This window comes from Cucumis melo, chromosome 9, assembly GCF_025177605.1.
Source record: "Cucumis melo cultivar AY chromosome 9, USDA_Cmelo_AY_1.0, whole genome shotgun sequence".
NCBI lineage: Eukaryota > Viridiplantae > Streptophyta > Magnoliopsida > Cucurbitales > Cucurbitaceae > Cucumis > Cucumis melo.
In genome coordinates this window covers 6,796,166-6,814,485 of record NC_066865.1, presented here as the reverse complement: position 1 = coordinate 6,814,485, position 18,320 = coordinate 6,796,166, and the positions used below count along the sequence as shown (strand labels likewise).

Below are 18,320 nucleotides of genomic sequence, written 5' to 3'. Positions count from 1 at the left end.
TGAATTTCTCTACACGTTTCAATTAGGTTTTTGCATAAAAACAATTCTAAATTCATCAAAGAAAACAGAAAAAAGAAAAAAAAAACCATTAAGACGAACATAAATGAGGCAATGAACAAAGAATCAGACAGAGTGCTCGCCCTAAACAAGAGAGAAGTCGATCGATCCACAAGATTTGGGTTCCAAACAGCCCTTTAAGATTTTCATTTTTAACAAAAGACAATTAGATTTAAAATATTAGCCTATATAACAAAAATTTTATTAAAAAAATATAAATATAGTCAAATATATTCAAGTACGAGTTATAAAATTCTATTGCGGACAGGTTTCGTTATATTTATAATTTTTTTAATATATTGTTATACAATTAATTATTATCTCTAAAATAGACCTTTTATAATTAACCATTAATATGTGATAAGAAATTATTCAACATTGCTAATGTGCATAGGTGAATTTACTTTGACACAAAAGATTGAGATCTCAACTTCAAATTGTTTCTAGATTAAAATGAAATGATTAGTTATTAAAATGACGCATGTTTAGTAGAATGTTCTAATTCTTCTATAGGATCACGTTTCATTGACCATCACAACTTATTTAAATATTTAGTATTTGAGATTGTAAAAGACTCAAATAAAAGTTTAGAGACACGTTGGAGTCCATTGACCTATAAACATACAAATTTAAAATTTCATGGAACTTATTTTGTAATTTAAATTATTTTTGAAAACTTTAAACTAAGCCTTTTGAATAAAAATCTTTAACCTGTCATTGTTGCTATATATATTTATTTGATAACTGATAATTAAAGGCTAATTGAAATAATATGTAGAAGAAATAGTGACTCGTCCGAATAGACTAAATATTCATAAAAGTGAAATAATTAAATAATAGTTCTTAAAAATTAATTTGTTTTCTTTATTTCTTGTATATTTCTTTTAGAAGTGTATTCTCACAGATGAATCTACATTTCATTTTACCACTTAATTTTTGAATCAAGAACTTAAATCAATTTAAGAGGAAAGTTTTCAAAGAATCTTTTTAACAACTCAGATTAAACTGAGGTCATTATTTTAATATAAAGATGCTTTATCTAAATCTACAAATTCATAAGACTTGTTTAAAACCAAGTAGACGTCACAAATATAAGAAAAACTGTATTCGGACCCTATTTCAAACAAATTAAAAGTTTACAAACACCGTTTATAAAGTCATAAAAAACCAACAGTTGTTCTAAACATGACACTCATTTCAATCCTCAAAACTTTAAAAAGAAAACAATAAAAACATTTTCGGAAGCACTTGAAAAGGTATTCCCATATGGCGATCACGAATCCTTCTTGCCCCTTGTCGGTCTACCTCTCGTATTACCTTTTCCTGAAAAAGTTAAACATGAAAATGGTGAGTATAAAATATACCCAGTAAGAGATCCACTACTGGTCCCATTAGAGGTAAAAACGGTTAGAGGTAAAAACGATTAGCTTCCTATTATGAGGTACCCTACAACATAACAGTCTTGTGATCTCGTAAGGTACACGTATCAATTTAGTGATCCTGTAGGATGCATGTATCAGTGTAGTGATCCCGTAGGATGCATATATCAGTCTAGTGATCCTGAAGAATGCACAACATGTGGCGATCCCCTAGGACACCGTGCTTGCAAGGTACACTACCACATAGATAAATCTAACACTTATCCCTCAGTCTATTGTAAACAGTCCAAGACAATCACATCAAAGCACAATTAAAACTAACAATTCCTTCTCTACACATAATCAGTCAAAACAAACACGCTAAACCATATCACAGTTCAGTCAGCAATACAATCCATCAATATATTTTAAACTACACACAACAGTCAAACCATCTCAATTTAGTCAATAGTGTAAACCATTAATACTTTCTGAACTACACATAACAATCGAACTATCTCAGTCAACACATTCCGACTACCATCTCAGTCAATACATTCCAACTTCAATATAAGTCCAGTAGTAGAAATCCCTTACCTTAACTTTACCTAAGCACCTTGATCAAACTAAAGTCCAAAGAACCAACCTAAATATAATGATAAAACATTAAACATTTTCACAAACAATTTCATCCATTCAATTCACCAAAATGTGAATTCCACAACTCATGCACCCAAGTAAATGGAGAATTAAACCTCACTTCAATCTCAACGTGAATTCCAAGAATTCAAATGTTACTTCTCCAATAGCACCTTCAATAAGAAAGAACATAAATTTTTATTCCAATCTAATCTAAATTTAGATCTTTAAATAACCCACATCAAAACTCATCAAAAACTCATCAAGAGTAGGCTTGAATAAGCTATGAAGCTTGGCTTGACTCATGCAGCTCGGTAACGGAGACAAATGGCACATGCGGCTCGGGCAGCTCGAACGGCTAGTGACCTACGTGCATGTGGCTTACGGATAGAAGACGGAGGAGATCAGCTCAGAAACATGTTTCGACGGAATAGACTTGACTCAGACGAAAATTTCGGCTTGGATTGACAGAAAGGACTGGCTCAAGTTGTATGGCTACCGGCTCACGAACAAAACACCCAATTAAGAGGGGCAGGGAATGTGTGCGGCTTGGGAGACTTGACCGGCGAATGCAAACTACAGGACAAAAAAAGGTCTGGCGAACGAAGGTGGAGGTGGAGACGCGATGCGACGCGAATCGTCAATAGTCGGACAATGATGGATCAACCGGATGCCAAGCATGTTGGAAAATTTTTGAACCAAGTGAGTCTTCTAGTTTCTTCATAACATTTCAAAAGTATACAAATCAAAATATGAAAAAAAAAAACCGAAAAACAAATTGAACCAAGTGGGTCTTCTAGTTTGGTTGTTTGTTCTTGTAAAATCGGAAACATTTGCCTGGGTTGATGGAAAAAAAAAAGTTGATTCGAATCAATTCTTTTTTGTTTACTAAAAGACAATAAAAAATTGAACCTTATCTGCAGTCAATAGTTTTTAAATAGGCCCTTTCAAACAAACTTTAACCTTAAAAGATAAAAATAGTTACAAATATAACAATTATATTCAAAATAATTAAGTATATAGCAACATTTTTAAAAAATTGCAAATACAGCAAAATCTATCAAAATCTATTAATGATAGGAGCCTATCGCTAATAGATCATGTAGCAAATGTTGGTCTATCACTGATAAACCATAAAAATCTATCAACAATAGAAATCTATCACCGATAGACTTTGTTATATTTGCAATTTTTTAAAAATATTGCTACATACTTAATAATTACTCTAAAAATTGATATCCATTATAATTATCCTAAACAATAGGCACTTTCATTGTTTGGATTGTAGTGGTATATCTACGTTTCTTATTTAGTAAAATGTCAATAAAATAAACAAAAATGTCAAATTAAAAAAAAAACCTAATATTAATTTTATGGGAAAGATAAAGTAAAATACCAAATTTAAAAAAATGGGAACAAAAATGGAAAAAAGAAAACTAAGTCTCAAACCATCCATTATACTTTATCATTCTCTTATTTATAAAACCAATCAATTCAATTAACAACTTTTTAGTAGTAATTGAGACTACCGAAGTTTTACCCCTAAAAAAATGTTTTAAAACCTACAAATTACATGTGACAAATTAAATATGAGAAATATAAATAATGAAGAACAAAAAAGAAATCCGACCTGCCGGATTCGAACCAGCGACCTAAGGATCACTGAACAAACTACAGTCCTCCGCTCTACCAACTGAGCTAAGGTCGGATGGTGTTTGGTGTTTAGACTTAAAGCATTAAACACATTAATATATTGAAATATTTATTTCTTTATTTAGTTAAATTAAATTAATAAAATTATATTATATTATATTATATTATATTATATTGGATATATCGCCATCTTCGTTTTGCAGTGCCAATTGGGAATTTGTCCATCAATATTTTTCTTTTTAACCTTCTAGAATATTAGATGGCCCCACATGCTAAATTTTATATAAATCATAATATTAGTATATTCTTTTTAGTACAAAGCAAACTTCTCTATTATTATTATTATTATCATCTTTTTCAACACCTAAAAGTCTTTTTAAATCAAATATAAAAATTCATTTTAACTACATTCTTTCATTTTCAATTTTTCTTAGTATATTAAACTTTAATTCAAAGGTTTTGTGTAATAATTCCAACTCTCTAGATTTTTTTTTTTAATAAATAAACTTTATCGTTCCATGAATTGTAAACGCTTATGTACTTATGGAAATCAATAAAATTGTAGAAAGAAACAACTTAGAGCTTTAAATGTAATTTTAAATTTATTTAAATTTATAAATTGTCACAAAGTTGTTATTCGATATAGTTATTAACATTGGTCAAATATTTTTTTCAGCTTTTAAAATTGATGAGTTTATACAAATTTTGACTTTGTTTTCTATATGAATTGGTATTTATCCAAAATTTATTTACGGGCAAAAAGATTACAATTTTTGTTTAAACCGATTAAGGATTTTGTTGAAATTAAGATAAAATATATTTTTTGTTCATGAGGTTTTGCAGTAAATGTCTGAAGTTTTATAACGAACATCTCTGGTCTCTAAAATTTAAATAATTAAAACTTCATCTCTAGCCCCTAAAATTTAAATAATGATTTTAAATGACATCTAGATCCATACGTTAGAGCTTATTTATTTATTTAAATTTATAAATTGTCACAAAGTTGTTATTCGATCTAGTTAATATGAACATTGGTCAAATATTTTTCTTTAGCTTAAAATTGTTGAGTTTATACAAATTTTTACATTGTTTTCCATATAAATTGGTATTTATCCAAGATTTATTTAAGGGAAAAAGATTGCAATTTTTGTTTAAAACGATTATGGATTTTGTTGAAATTGGGGCAAAATACGCTTTTGGTTTATGAGGTTTTATAGTAAATGTCTATTTGATCCTTAAAGTTTTATAACGAGCATCTCTAGTCTATAAAGTTTAAATAATAGTTTAAATGACGCCTAGACCCATCTAAGTGTTAATAATTGACTTAACTGTCTATTGACTAGGCTGTTAAATGATAAGATGTGCATTTGCATATTTGTCCATTTTTGTTCTAGAGTATATTTTGAACAAAAGATGAATCGAAAACCCAATTGATTTGAATAAAATCATTAAAAATATTGTTGTCGTATGCCCAAGCATACACTATCTGGAGTTGCCGCTAAAGTTGTCATTCAAGAAGGGTGGCAATGGTCAAAGTTTTTTAGATTCTCTAAATCATGACTCTTAAATAGATTTGTTTAAAGTTTTTTAGTCTTTCAATATAATATACCAATAAATAAATAGATTTGTTTTTTTTTATCTTAAATCTTTTGAACAAGTATTTAACATCATGATTTAACAGTCCATTACCAAACAATTAAATCAACTAACAGTTAAATGGGTCTAGGGATCATTTAGAACCATTGTTTAAACTTTAAAGGACAAAAAAGTGACTATTATAAAACTTCAAACACTAAGGGGACATTTGGGGTGTGGAGTAAGTTATTATAATCAGTGGCTATTATAGTCTATGTTTGGGGTGCAGATTACTATAGTTTGAGTTACTATAATTTATGTTTATGGTGCAGATTATTATAATGGGTTATATCAAAAGTGATTCTTTTCACTATTCGTTTTTATAATACACATATTTTTTTCAAAGTTATTTTATTCAAACTTGTTAATTATGTTGTTCATTTAATAAATTTAACTATAATCTTCATAAAGTAATTTTCTCATTTGTTTAGGTGATCGTATTTGAAATTATGAGAAAATGACCCAAATTTTGAGGAAATGAAATTTGTCCTGATTTTTTAAAAATTAACTTTTTAGACTTACGCAAAAGTTAATTTCACTCTAGCTCTATTTTCTTCTCTCTCTAGTTTACTTTTTTTACTTTTAGAAAGCGTTTGGGACAAGGAGTGACTTATAATAGTCTGAAATATTATAATAGTTTGGATATTATAATAGTATGAGGATTAATATAGTATGCGCTTCGAGTGCAAACTATTATAGTCTGTGTTATTATAGTCTGCATTTGGGATGCAGACTATTATAGTCTGTATTGTTATAGAATGTGTTTAAGATGTAAACTATTATGATCTGAGTTTTCACTATTCTTTTTTTGCCTACATAAAATATACATTTTCTTCAACTGATTTGTTCAAATTTGGTTATTTAGGATGTTCTTTTAATAAATTTAGTTTCACACTAAATTTTTCACTATACATGAAGTACAATTTTTCTTACATGAAGCTAGTAGTTTTGCATTTCATTATAACTATAGAACACAACAACAAACTACTTTTCAATTTATCATTGATAGTTTATGTTTCCTTCAAAATAACATGGTCTTAATTACATGAAAAATGAGATACATAAAAATGAATGCATCTTGAGATTTATCTAAGCATCATTGTTTTAAATTTGTCACAAAAAATTACTACAAAAACCTACATTACATCTAAGCATCTTTTCCATTTTTAACCACATACTAAGTATTTTTAACTTTTAAAAAAGTTTAATATTGAGTATTAATGTAACTTCAAAAGTATTTTTTTAAACTAAAAATATATTTTTGTTCACGAGGTTTTGCGATAAATGTCTATTTGATGTCTGAAGTTTTATAACGAACATATCTAGTACCTAAAGTTTAAATAATAGTTTTAAATGACAACGAGACCCATCTAACTGTTAATAGTTGACTTAACAACCTATTGATTAGGCTATTAAATGATATGATGTGCATTTGTTTATTTGTCCATTTTTGTTCTAGATTATATTTTGAACAAAAGATGGATCGAAAACCCAATTGATCTGAATAAAAACATTAAAAAAAGTATTGAAAATTTTGTTGTTGTATGACCAGGCATACACTGTCGAAAGTTGCGGCTAAAGTTACTGGACGTTATCATCTGAAAGGGATAGCAATGGTCGAAGTTCAAAGATTTTTAGATTCTCTGAATCGTGACTCTTAATCTTTCAATACTATACAAATAAATAAATAGATTTGTTTCTTTTTTGTACCTTAAATATTTTTAAACCATCAAACACTTTAACCCAATAAATTTTATTTTATAATCAAAATGACAAGTGAACAAGTATTTAACATCATGATTTAACCGTCCATTACCAAACAATTAAGTCAACTAACAGTCAAATAGATCTAAGAACCATTTAAAACCAAATGACTATTATAAAACTTCAAACATTAAATAAACACATATTTAAAATCTTGAGAACGAAAAGTGCATTTTAGTCTTAAAATTAATATGATATAATGTGTTTGTTTTAAGACTAATTATTACACAAGTAAGTAAGTATTGTGTATATCTACCACATATTTCTTTCTATTCAAACTGTTGAAAGAAAGTTTTGAAGAATTCAAAGATGTATTTGTTGTGTTGACTACACACAACCAATGAGTTTCACTTCCCATAAAAATTCAACCTAAATAACCCAAAACACAATTTCCTACGAATTTGATTACTTATCTATATTTATTTTGAAATTTTGGTTTGCATCTACAAATATATAGTTTAATCTTTAATACTAGTTTATGTCCCCACAAAAAAAAAAAAAAAAAAAAAAAAAAAAAAAAAAAAAACTTCTATACTTTTTCTTATAACAAATACGTACAATACGTACATGAACTGTTGAATTGAATCTTAAAAACCCCAAAGTTGACAACTATGGAATAAAAGGACTTATTTTCTAAATTAATAAATCATATTTGCGTGAGTTAAAAATTATTTTTTGAAAACAAAAAAATTCAATAAAAAACAAAAATAAAATAATTAATTTTCAGAAATATAATAAAACACCCAAATATTTACCATCGGTCTAATAAAATTGAAAAGCCTATGAAGTCGGTCATTTTTTTAAATATTCCAGATTTGTTCTCGTCATTTTTTAATTCTGCGCTCGACTCTAATTTCTTCATTCTTCCTTTCCATTTTCTTCCTACCCTTCTTCTTCTACATTTTTCTTTTATATTTTTCTGAAACCATGATCATTATTTTACAATTATTATCATTATTTCTTTTTCACTTTTTCAAATTTTCACTTGGTAAACGATCATCTCTCGTATATTTTCTCTTTCAGATCTAAACAATCGTGTACCAAAGCTAAATGATCTTTGGTTCAAGATTGTATACCAAATATAAAAAAACTTGATACATGATTTTGAAGAAAAATGCATTTAGATCTTGGTACATGATTGTCTTGCTCTTGGTATATGATCATGTACAAAATCTAAACGATTTTTGTACGAGATCGTGTACCAAATATAAAAGATCTTGGTGCACCTGATCGTGTACCAATATCTAAACGATCTTGGTTCACGATTGTTTAGAAGAAGAACTACACACATGCGTGTGACCGGTGTTGATATTACTTATATGATCATGTGTCATTTTCTTACATAATTGTGTATCATGATTGTTTAGAGAAGAATTATATGCGTACGTGTGGCCGATTAATAATCGCGTGTTGATTAGGCATTTTTTGTATTTTTCATCGTGTGTCTGTGGACTTTTCTCATTTTTAAAATTGTTCTCTAAGGTATAAATATTTTGTCGCTTGGTTATGTTTTTGAAAAAATCCTCTTGATTTACTCATTTTTAAAAACAATATATTTTCAAAAACAATTCATCTTGACACGATGTATTTCAAAAAGCAGTGGATTGTTGTTTTCTTTATTTTTAAAATTTTGTTTTTAAAGATTATAGATATAAGATTCGTTATTCCATTTTCTAATTTCTTAATCAAACACAAATTTTGAATTTGAATTTTAAAAAGATTTCAAAATTTTAAATTAAAACAAAACGTGTTTTTTTTTTTTGAAAAATAAGATTTTATTTGGGGTCTTTTAAAAAATATAACAAAGTGACAAAATGTTTATACTGTGTAGAACAATTTTGAAATGGAAAAAGGCATAGGCTCAAAATGAAAAATACAAAAAATTCTCCCGTTAAAGAAGTGTGTAATATATTTGGTACACAATTGTTTAGATTTTGACCAAAATCTAAACTTTTTTTTCCAAGATTCTTTGTACATGATCGTTTAATTTTTTACACAATTGTTTGGATTGAACACAATCATTTAATTTGTTATCCAATTTGTTTAAATTTGGTATATGATTGTTTAAATTTGGTTACCTACCTCTAAACGATTTTTTTTAAGATTCTTTGTACAAGATTGTTTAATTTGTCTACATTTAGATTTGGCTCAACAATTTTTTCAAGATTCTTTTGGTACACGTTTAGATTTGGCAACAGAATCGATTATTTTTTATGCAATCATTTACATCTGGCTACCCAAATCTAAACGATTTTTTTTTAAATTCTTTAGTATATGATCGTTTAGATTTGAGTATTTTTTTGTAAACGATCGCTTAGATTTGATTATCCAAATCTAAATGACGTTTTTTTAATATATTTTATATTTAGTACACGATCTTGAACAATCAAATAATAGTTTGAAAAAAAAAAGAAAAATACGATAGAAAGAAAAAAATGTAGAAGAGGAAGAGGAGGAAGACGATGAAAATGAAGGACAAACCTGAAATATTTATATAAAAAAAATCACCTTTATAGATTTTTTTATTTTGTTACGTGACCCTCAAATATTTTGCTAGTTTATTATATCTATAAGAAGTTCCGGCTATATATTTAATCACCATTATTGTGAGTTATGCACATTATTGTGAGTTATTTTAATAGTAATGTGTGCATAACTCACTTGTCTATATCATATATCTTCGATGGGAGGGTCACATAAACCTAATCCTTTTACTCATATTTTTTTAAATGTAAAAAAAAGGAAGTAAATCAATATATTTAACAATAATAATTTACTATTATTTGTTGGGATTTAAATTTAAATAATAAATGTTACTGTCCCATCACTTACCGCACAACAACCATTGGAATCTTTTAAATATATTAACATACCCACACCCAAAACTAAGCACCAATTGTTCAATTAATTTTCATAAATTTTAAATTAATAACTAACAATTCCTTCATGCTTCCAACTAAATTCCATTTTCATCCCTAATTATACTTTTGTTATATTTTGATGTTTTGACTTTTTATTATTTTCAACATTTTATAACTTTTAATTTATTTTCTTTTTCTTTTTCTTTTTTTTACTTCATATAAACTGAAAATGGAGAATTATATATATACACACACATGTAGGGGAGAAGAATTCGACAAATGCTTCTACCAAATTGAAACATGGTGTAACAGTTGACAATATAAATACTCAATGTTATAAAAATACATCTATTTATCATTTTAGAATAATATTTTTAAGAAAATCATTAAATATTAGAGTTTATAATTTAGAGAAAAAAAAAAGTCAAACAAGGACACAAAAAACATAATAGATAAAGCTATAAAGATTTGATAGACCAAACAAATAAAATAAATAAATATAAAAAATATAAAAAATATAAAAAATATAAAAATATAAAGATTGGGGACTAAAAATAATTTTGGCAAATGAATAAAAAAAAAACATGATCAATAATACAAGTTTGTTGTTCCATAATTGTAAGGATTTGTTTTTTCCTTCATTTCAACCAACGAGGATGAAGAAAAAAAATTTTGACATTTAACGAAAATATATATTATTATGTTAACCACCTTAAACTTCACATATTATATTGATTATTCTATTACAATTTTTTTTATATAGAAAATTTACTTTAATGTTTAAGTATATTAAATTTGAATATTTGATAAAATAGTTCAGCTAATATTTTATACGTTAGAAAATTAAGAAAAATGTCTACTTTTTCAAAATTTAAATCCTAATTCATAATTTTAATCCATTAAAATATTTATTAACAACCAAAACATTTATCATTCCAATTCTTTAATTACTCTACATTAAATAACTCTTTTTTTTTACTTGTTAATGGGGGAGCAAATTAAGTTGTTCAAATTTATGATCCAAATCATAAACTAGATCGGTTAAATATTATTTAAACACTACTTCTACCAATGTTATATATATAGTTGGATCATAAACTAGATCGGTTAAATATTATTTAAACACTACTTCTACCAATGTTATATATATAGTTTGGAGAGAAAAAACAAAGCTTTATAATTAAAATCTCTTAAGTCGATGTTAAAAATTTAAATTAAATAGTAAGTATTACTTAAATTTGTATATTTATAATAAAAAAAATTGTATATTTATAATAAAAAACACTACATTTTTTGGATAAAACTTTTAGTACAATTTCATGCCATTTTCATTTATTGTTTGTCACCTAAGAAACTTTTAAGAACTAAACAAGATTTATTCAATCAATATTTTATAAACTAATAAATCATTCAATGATATGTCAAACAATTTGATGGAGATGATATACTACTATAGTATTAGAAATTTTTTTCCACTTTTTTTTTTGTTCTTGCAAACATCACTCACCTTGGACAAAAATTTCTTAATCCGATATATTAACTCTAAACTTTATAGCTAAACTAAATGCTCCTCCAAATACGTTACACTCTTTCTAAGTTAGAATATAAAGATAGGCCACCAAATTAAATAGATACTTAAAAAAGAAAGAAAAAGGAAAAAAAGGAAATTACAAAGAAATGGTGGACATAAAATCAGAAATTGAATGTTGATTCCAAATCCTTTTAGTTATTTGGATATTTAGAAATTCTTTTAAATTAAAACAAATTCAACATGGGGTTCCTGAATCAAACAAACGACTTTGATTTAACTTCTTAACTACTAATTATGTTATACATATAATAGTATTGCTTATTTTGATTCCTTCTTAAATTATGCCTAAATATATATAATTCTCCTCTTAAATGCTGATATTACTAATATCATATCTATGCCCATTTTCATATCATTCAAATTTTTGGGGAAAAATCCTTCTTCTTCTTCTTCTTCTTTCCTTTTTTTTTTTTTTTTAAAAAAAAAATTCTATCCATTTTTACTATACTACATTTCAACTTACACAAGTCTTGCATTATTGACATCTCTTCATTTTCTATTTAATTCTCATTTTTAATGAATATTCAGCATGATGGCCAAGCCTTTAAAATTATACAAACTAGAATAAAGTTGTAACTAGGTGAACAAAAATGAGGGCGCACTTTTTTTCTTTAAAAAGGTAGACAAAAACATGGGTTTAGAGAAAAATAATCATGACAAAAATAAGGTTGGAGAATAGGGCATCAAATACATAATTTAAAAGAAAATCATGTGTATACAGTCTACATGCCTAAATGAATCATGGACCAAGTATTTAGTTTGTTCTAAATCATGTATCCAGTCCATAATTTTAAGCTTAACATGAGTTATCACATTCTAAATTTTTTCACATAGTATGTAATGCTAGAAATGTGGTTCACGAGTTGTTCCCGGTTGAAATTCACTGATTTGTAGTCACTCGAAGTGCTCTATTTCTTCTGCTTGAGGTGTCAACACCAAGATCAACTGTATATAGTCTTTGATGCAGCACACTAGTGATATAAAAAGGATGTTTTTTATACCCTGGGTGAATAAATGTATGGTTCTAGAATGTTTTATATGTCTTTTTTTTTTTTTTTTTTTGGATGGGATAATTTATTAATTTTGTACTTAATTAATGTTTGGATGTTTGTAATCAAATACAATAACCAAAATGATTTAAACGTAATTTAATTATTAAAAAAAATAAAAAGAAGAAGAAGAAGAAGAAGAAGAATAGGATGTAGAAGAAATTGTCCCATCAGGCGAAGTTAGTCCGCCATTGCATTTAAAATCCCTTTCTCCGTCTGCTCTTCTAGAAGGCGATGGATGGCCAGCAGTATCGTTTCGTTTCCCCTCCAAATTATAAAATACTCTTTCACTTTCTATTTTCCCTATACAAACAATATTATATATATCCCCTCAGGCCTCAATTGATATAAATTTATCAAAATTCATATCAATTTCTATTATCCTTTTTTCAAATTTTTCATCTTCTACCTTCACTTTCCTTCTTATTCTTCATCAACCCATCAATCAATCCATTTCAACCTTCATTCTTAAATTACTACCTAAACGAAACTCAGAAAAAACCATGATTGTAGCTAAAGAATCATACAACAGAGTAGAAGACACGGGCTCCTCCATCATCATCAATCAACACCATGAACAACAACAAGAAGATGAAGAATCTGTAGAAACGCTCTCTCTCTGCGACCTTCCAATTTACAGCGATGAATCTAATTGTGATGATTATCAGAGCGCTTCCTTTGATGATCATAACCAAGAAGATGATACATTCTTCGAATTTTTCAGCGATGATTTCTCTGTTGCTAATTCATCTTATTCTGGATCTGATAACATTATCTTCTGCGGCAAATTGATTCCCTACAAACAACCAATCGATTCACAAATCAAACCATCGGACAAATTTTCTGGTAAGAAATCGTCTGTAATTGATACTAGATCGGGTTCAGGAGGAATTAAAAGCTTCGATCCGTTTTCGATTTCATTGACGAATAATCCCATTCCTGAGTACATCAAACGGCCAAAGAGGAAATGGAAATTGCAGAAATACGAGTTACCGGAAGAGAGAGCGATGATACTGCAATCGTCGCCGATGAAATCGCGATGGTTCTTGTTCCTGTTTGGTAGCGCCAGGTTTCCGAAAGAGATGGAACTGAGTGAGATGAGGATAAGGCAACGCCGGAGCATGCGGTTGCCGGAACAACTCCAGCCGTCGTCGGAGGAGAGGAAAGTGGCGAAAGGAAGAAGCAAAGGGAAGAAGACTAAGACGGTTCAAGCGCTGTGTAAGGTTCTTAGGGCTTTGGTTATAGGCTGCAGTAGCAGCAACCATCGAGACGGCGCCATAAAAGCTTCCTTTAAGCCAATTTCGGCTGAAAACTAGTTTTTCTTTCTTTTTTGTTCTTTTTACACGAGGATTGCCTTATATTATTATTACAACTTCTTTACCTAAATTAGTTAGTGTTGAATAATTCTAAGGTTTTCATTTTTAATTAAGTAACATCTACAAATATAGATTCAACGTATTAGCATGTATAGTAAAATTTTTATAAAAAATGTAAATATAGCCGAATCTATCTGAGACTATGAGTTTGAGTTATAAAATTTTATCAAAGATACATTTTGCTATATTTGCAATTTTTTTTAAGAAAATGTTGTTATATAATTAGTTATTATCTCTAAAATTGATACTTTTATAACTAATCATTAACATGTGATAAGAAATTTATTCAAGATTGTTATATGCATAGATGAATTTACTTTATGCCCAAAGAGTTTGAGATCTCAACTTCAACATGTTTCTATATAAGAATAAAATGAAGTGATTTTAGTTATTAAAATGATGCATCTTTTGGAAGAATAATGTTCCAACTCCTCTACAAGCTCATGTTTTATTGACCATGACATCATATTTAAATATTTAGGGGCCGTTTGGGGGAAGGAAAAGGTTACGTGGGATAAAAGTTATGATAATTCTAGGATTATGATAAAACTAGTGTTATGATAATCTTTGTTTGGAGGAAGGTTTATTATTGATAGTGTTTTATGATAATATGCGTTTAAGGGAAGGATTATAAATGGTAGTGTTATAATAGTATAGTTAGTTCGGGGATGGCCTGACATTGTAGTGTTATAATAATATGCGTTGTGTTGCGCTAGCATCTTGACATTGTAAGATCAACCAGTCCAAAATGCGGTAGAGCTGGTCATTTGACTACTCCATGGCATTACGAATTATGCCCACAGTTTCAACCGTTTGGCCTCCCCGCTTTCTCTTTGACCCGCTTTGAAGAGTTCCTACCGTCACTTGCTTGCCCGGGTTGAGGGCCCATTATTTCGTTAGGCAACATGTTCAGTCCCTGAGAACACATCAAGGATCTCGATCCATATTAATGTCATGGTCAGCGACAATTCCCTTATACTCTCCATGCACGTTCGACCAAACATTGGCAAAAGTCTCCGCACCCTCCCATCGTACGATATCTCTCAAAGACGTAGAAGAGTTCGTCATAATGGGAAAACGATCTGTTTAGTAGGCCCTTCGCAGCAGGATGACTCAGTTCAAGTGTTGAGTTAAAGTTTTAGTTTATTTTTAATTATAAATGAACTAGGAAAAAGAGAAGAAATTGCGTACTTTCAACCAATCATTGAACACATCCTTCTCTGCAATTATGCACTTCAGCTCATTGTTCCACCCGAACTCACTGTAGGATGGGCCTCAACATCTTGGATATAACATGGAACGTTCACTTCAGCATTTTTATACGACTATCAATAGTCGTAGCCTGGATGTTACGACCTGGCATTTTCTGAGCCATCACTCTTGCAAGCTGACTACGGTACCTAGGTTTAAAGGTCCCGTTGTTGGACCTCCAGCACCGCTCGAGACCAACTCCACTAGGCACTCGACAAGCGTTGCCTCATCCTATTTCGTCCACAAGTGCTGCCTCATCCTATTTCGTCCACAAGTACTTTAGGGCCTTTGAAGAACTTATCATACTAAAAAAAAGGCAATCATATTAGTCAATCGAGTTTCGTTAGGAATAAGCCACATAATAACATAATACATTGTGCTTCCAGTGATTTGTTAGTGTATCATTCATGTTATTGGTAAACAAATACATTCGCTAAAAGAAAAACTAAACCATTTTGAAAAACAAGTACATGGGGTATCCTTAACAAGTAAACCAAACATAAACATATAACTACTAATCCATCTAGTCATGCTATTGATTACGCAACTCCCAATCACTGAACATTTCTTCAGCAAGCTCGTCCCTCCATTGACTCCATTCGTTCGAGGTCTCTATATAGTATATATTGTCTCATGCCATTGTTGCGTAGGTCGAATCACCCTAATCTATGTTGCCTGGTATGTCAACGTTCGTCATCTCTATATTGATGAGGTTGTGCAGTAGACAACATGCCAGTATTGTGCAACATTGAACTTGTACGGGATAGTACGACTTTCCACGAAGGAATTGTCCACCGGCCCTTCAACAGACCAAAAGCTTTGTCAATAACATTCCAATGAAATTCCATGCAGCAAAATGTTTCATGTTGAAGAACTCTTTAGCTATTGTCGGTGGATTTTCCACTCCACGCCCCTCTTGGAGGTGGTGTAACGACCCGAACTTTTAAATTAAGTTAAAGTCATTACTCAAAAAGACGAATAACAATTTACACTTTCTTGAAGAGACAGACAACTAAAATCCTTATAAAATCAAGATTTTCACAAAATAAGATTATCAAAACCAACAAAAATAATTTAAAAACGTGAGTCGTGGGTTCTAACAATTTTTTTTAAAAAAAAAAAAATAGGACAAAATCTTAAATAAAATGTTTAAAATTTAAAATACTGAAAAACATATAAATAGATGCAAAAGCTAATTGTGTCCCGATATGGCATACCACGAATCCCTTTCTATCGCTCGCAAGTTCTCTACCTTAGCTTGAAATATTAAACCCGCTAGGTGATTTGTTAACTTCCTGTTAGAAACATAATCATAACATCGTGTGTCCAATGGAGCAAACCTGGGTGAGTGAGACCGTACGAACACCCCTAAATTGTGCAAGTGATTTCGTGGAAACACCCCTAGTCGTACCAGTGATCGCAGGTACACACTCCATAAATATATTTGTAATACGTAGGTACACCCCTAATTGTGTGAATGGTCTTGTTGGAACACCTCTAGTCGTGCGAGTAACCCTGTATACACAATATAACTATCCCCTAACCGTGCATGTGATCCGTAGGTACACCCCTAAATCGTGCGAGTGGTCCCGTAGGAACATTCCTAGTCGTGTGAGTGACCCCATAGATAGAATCACAATACAAGTGGGATAAAAAGCTCAACAGACAAAGTTAACAGACACACCACAATCTAAAGCATGTAACATCATCATATACATCATAACATGACATGAATATTAATCATAACGTCTTTATGCATGTGATTAATATATCATGTATCATAAACATCATAAACATATCCAGTCATCATCATCAACATAATATCAATTACCATCAATACATCGCATTATGCATTTTAGCTACCATCAATGCATAATCGTAAATACATGTAGCCTCTCTTAAATTCACTTTAAAGATTCAATAGTAGAATCTCACCTGGAGATTAGCTAAAAATATTTCTTTGCTGACAATAAATTTCCAATTAAAGCAGATCCTAAACAGTAAGAGGAAAATTTTAATATTCTTAATTAATAAAATTTACTAATGCTTAGTATCTAAAATTCTTTAAATTACCTTAACTTACCAAACTTAACCAAATGGAGGTTGAAAAATCATCTTAACCTCGATGGAAAAAATTCATGACTTAAATCTTCAAGCTTTGCCACAGAGAGCAATCATAACTAAAACTAGTGAGGCGGTAGTAGCAGAGGCTATCTTAGTGAAGAAGATGAAGAACCTTTTTCTTTTTCCAACTTAAGCATTTCAATGCTATTTATAAAGCCAAATTATAACAATAATATTTATTATTATTATTTCCTTTTCCTTTTAGGATATATATATATATACATATATTAATAAATTTTTTTCCTTTTACCAAAATATACATATATTTTTATTCCCATTATCTTTCCTAATAAATTCCTAAAATGCACAAAATTTTAGCAATTTATAACCATTAATAATAATAATAATACTTCTTTAATATTATTATTACTCTCTCACCACAATATATGATAAACATATATATTTATTTAAATCATTATTCTCTCCTTAATTAAATACATAATCTTTTCTTTTTCAATCAAAACAACTCTCTCCTCAATCAATATTTATCTTTCTCCAAAATAATTAATTATCTTCAACAATAATTAATCTTTATATTTTAGCAAAATAATTATTCTTTTACAAATAATTATATTTTCCCACAGTATAATTATTTTCCTTTTTCCTCCCTTAATAAATATTTTTCTCCAAAATAATTACCCTTCAAAAAATAATGTATCTTTATCTTCTTTCCACCATACAATATCTTTCGTAAAATAATTATATCTCAACAAATATAATTATCTTAATCTTCTTCTCTTCAAAATATCATATCTTTTCCTTAACTAGTTATATTTTAACAAATATAATTATCGTTTTCATTTTCCATAATAGTTATATGTATATATACCCATACATACACAAAATTTTCAAATCTATACAAAAATCCACTTCTCCAATTTAATTAAATAAACTTTCAAAATTATTTAATTTAATCCAATTTCAACAACACCAAAAATCCACAGCGTTACTTAAACCTTATA

General features: G+C 29.0%; 1 protein-coding gene and 1 non-coding gene across 2 annotated transcripts; one reads left to right on the top strand and one right to left on the bottom strand.

Moving 5' to 3' along the window:
• Window positions 1–3,678: 3,678 nt before the first annotated feature.
• Window positions 3,679–3,762, bottom strand: TRNAY-GUA (transfer RNA tyrosine (anticodon GUA)). The gene is given in 2 exon segments: window positions 3,679–3,714; window positions 3,726–3,762. It is a non-coding gene; the product is annotated as a tRNA-Tyr (tRNA).
• A 9,348-nt stretch (window positions 3,763–13,110) lies between these two features.
• LOC107992016 (uncharacterized) lies at window positions 13,111–13,923 on the top strand. Its single transcript, XM_017047550.2, has one exon. It carries the CDS (start codon window positions 13,111–13,113, stop codon window positions 13,921–13,923), a length of 813 nt encoding a protein of 270 aa, XP_016903039.2.
• The last annotated feature ends 4,397 nt before the right edge of the window (window positions 13,924–18,320 follow it).

Excerpts from the sequence above, each read along its gene's own strand:
- LOC107992016 (XM_017047550.2), top strand. The coding sequence starts at position 13,111 with ATGATTGTAGCTAAAGAATCATACAACAGAGTAGAAGACACGGGCTCC.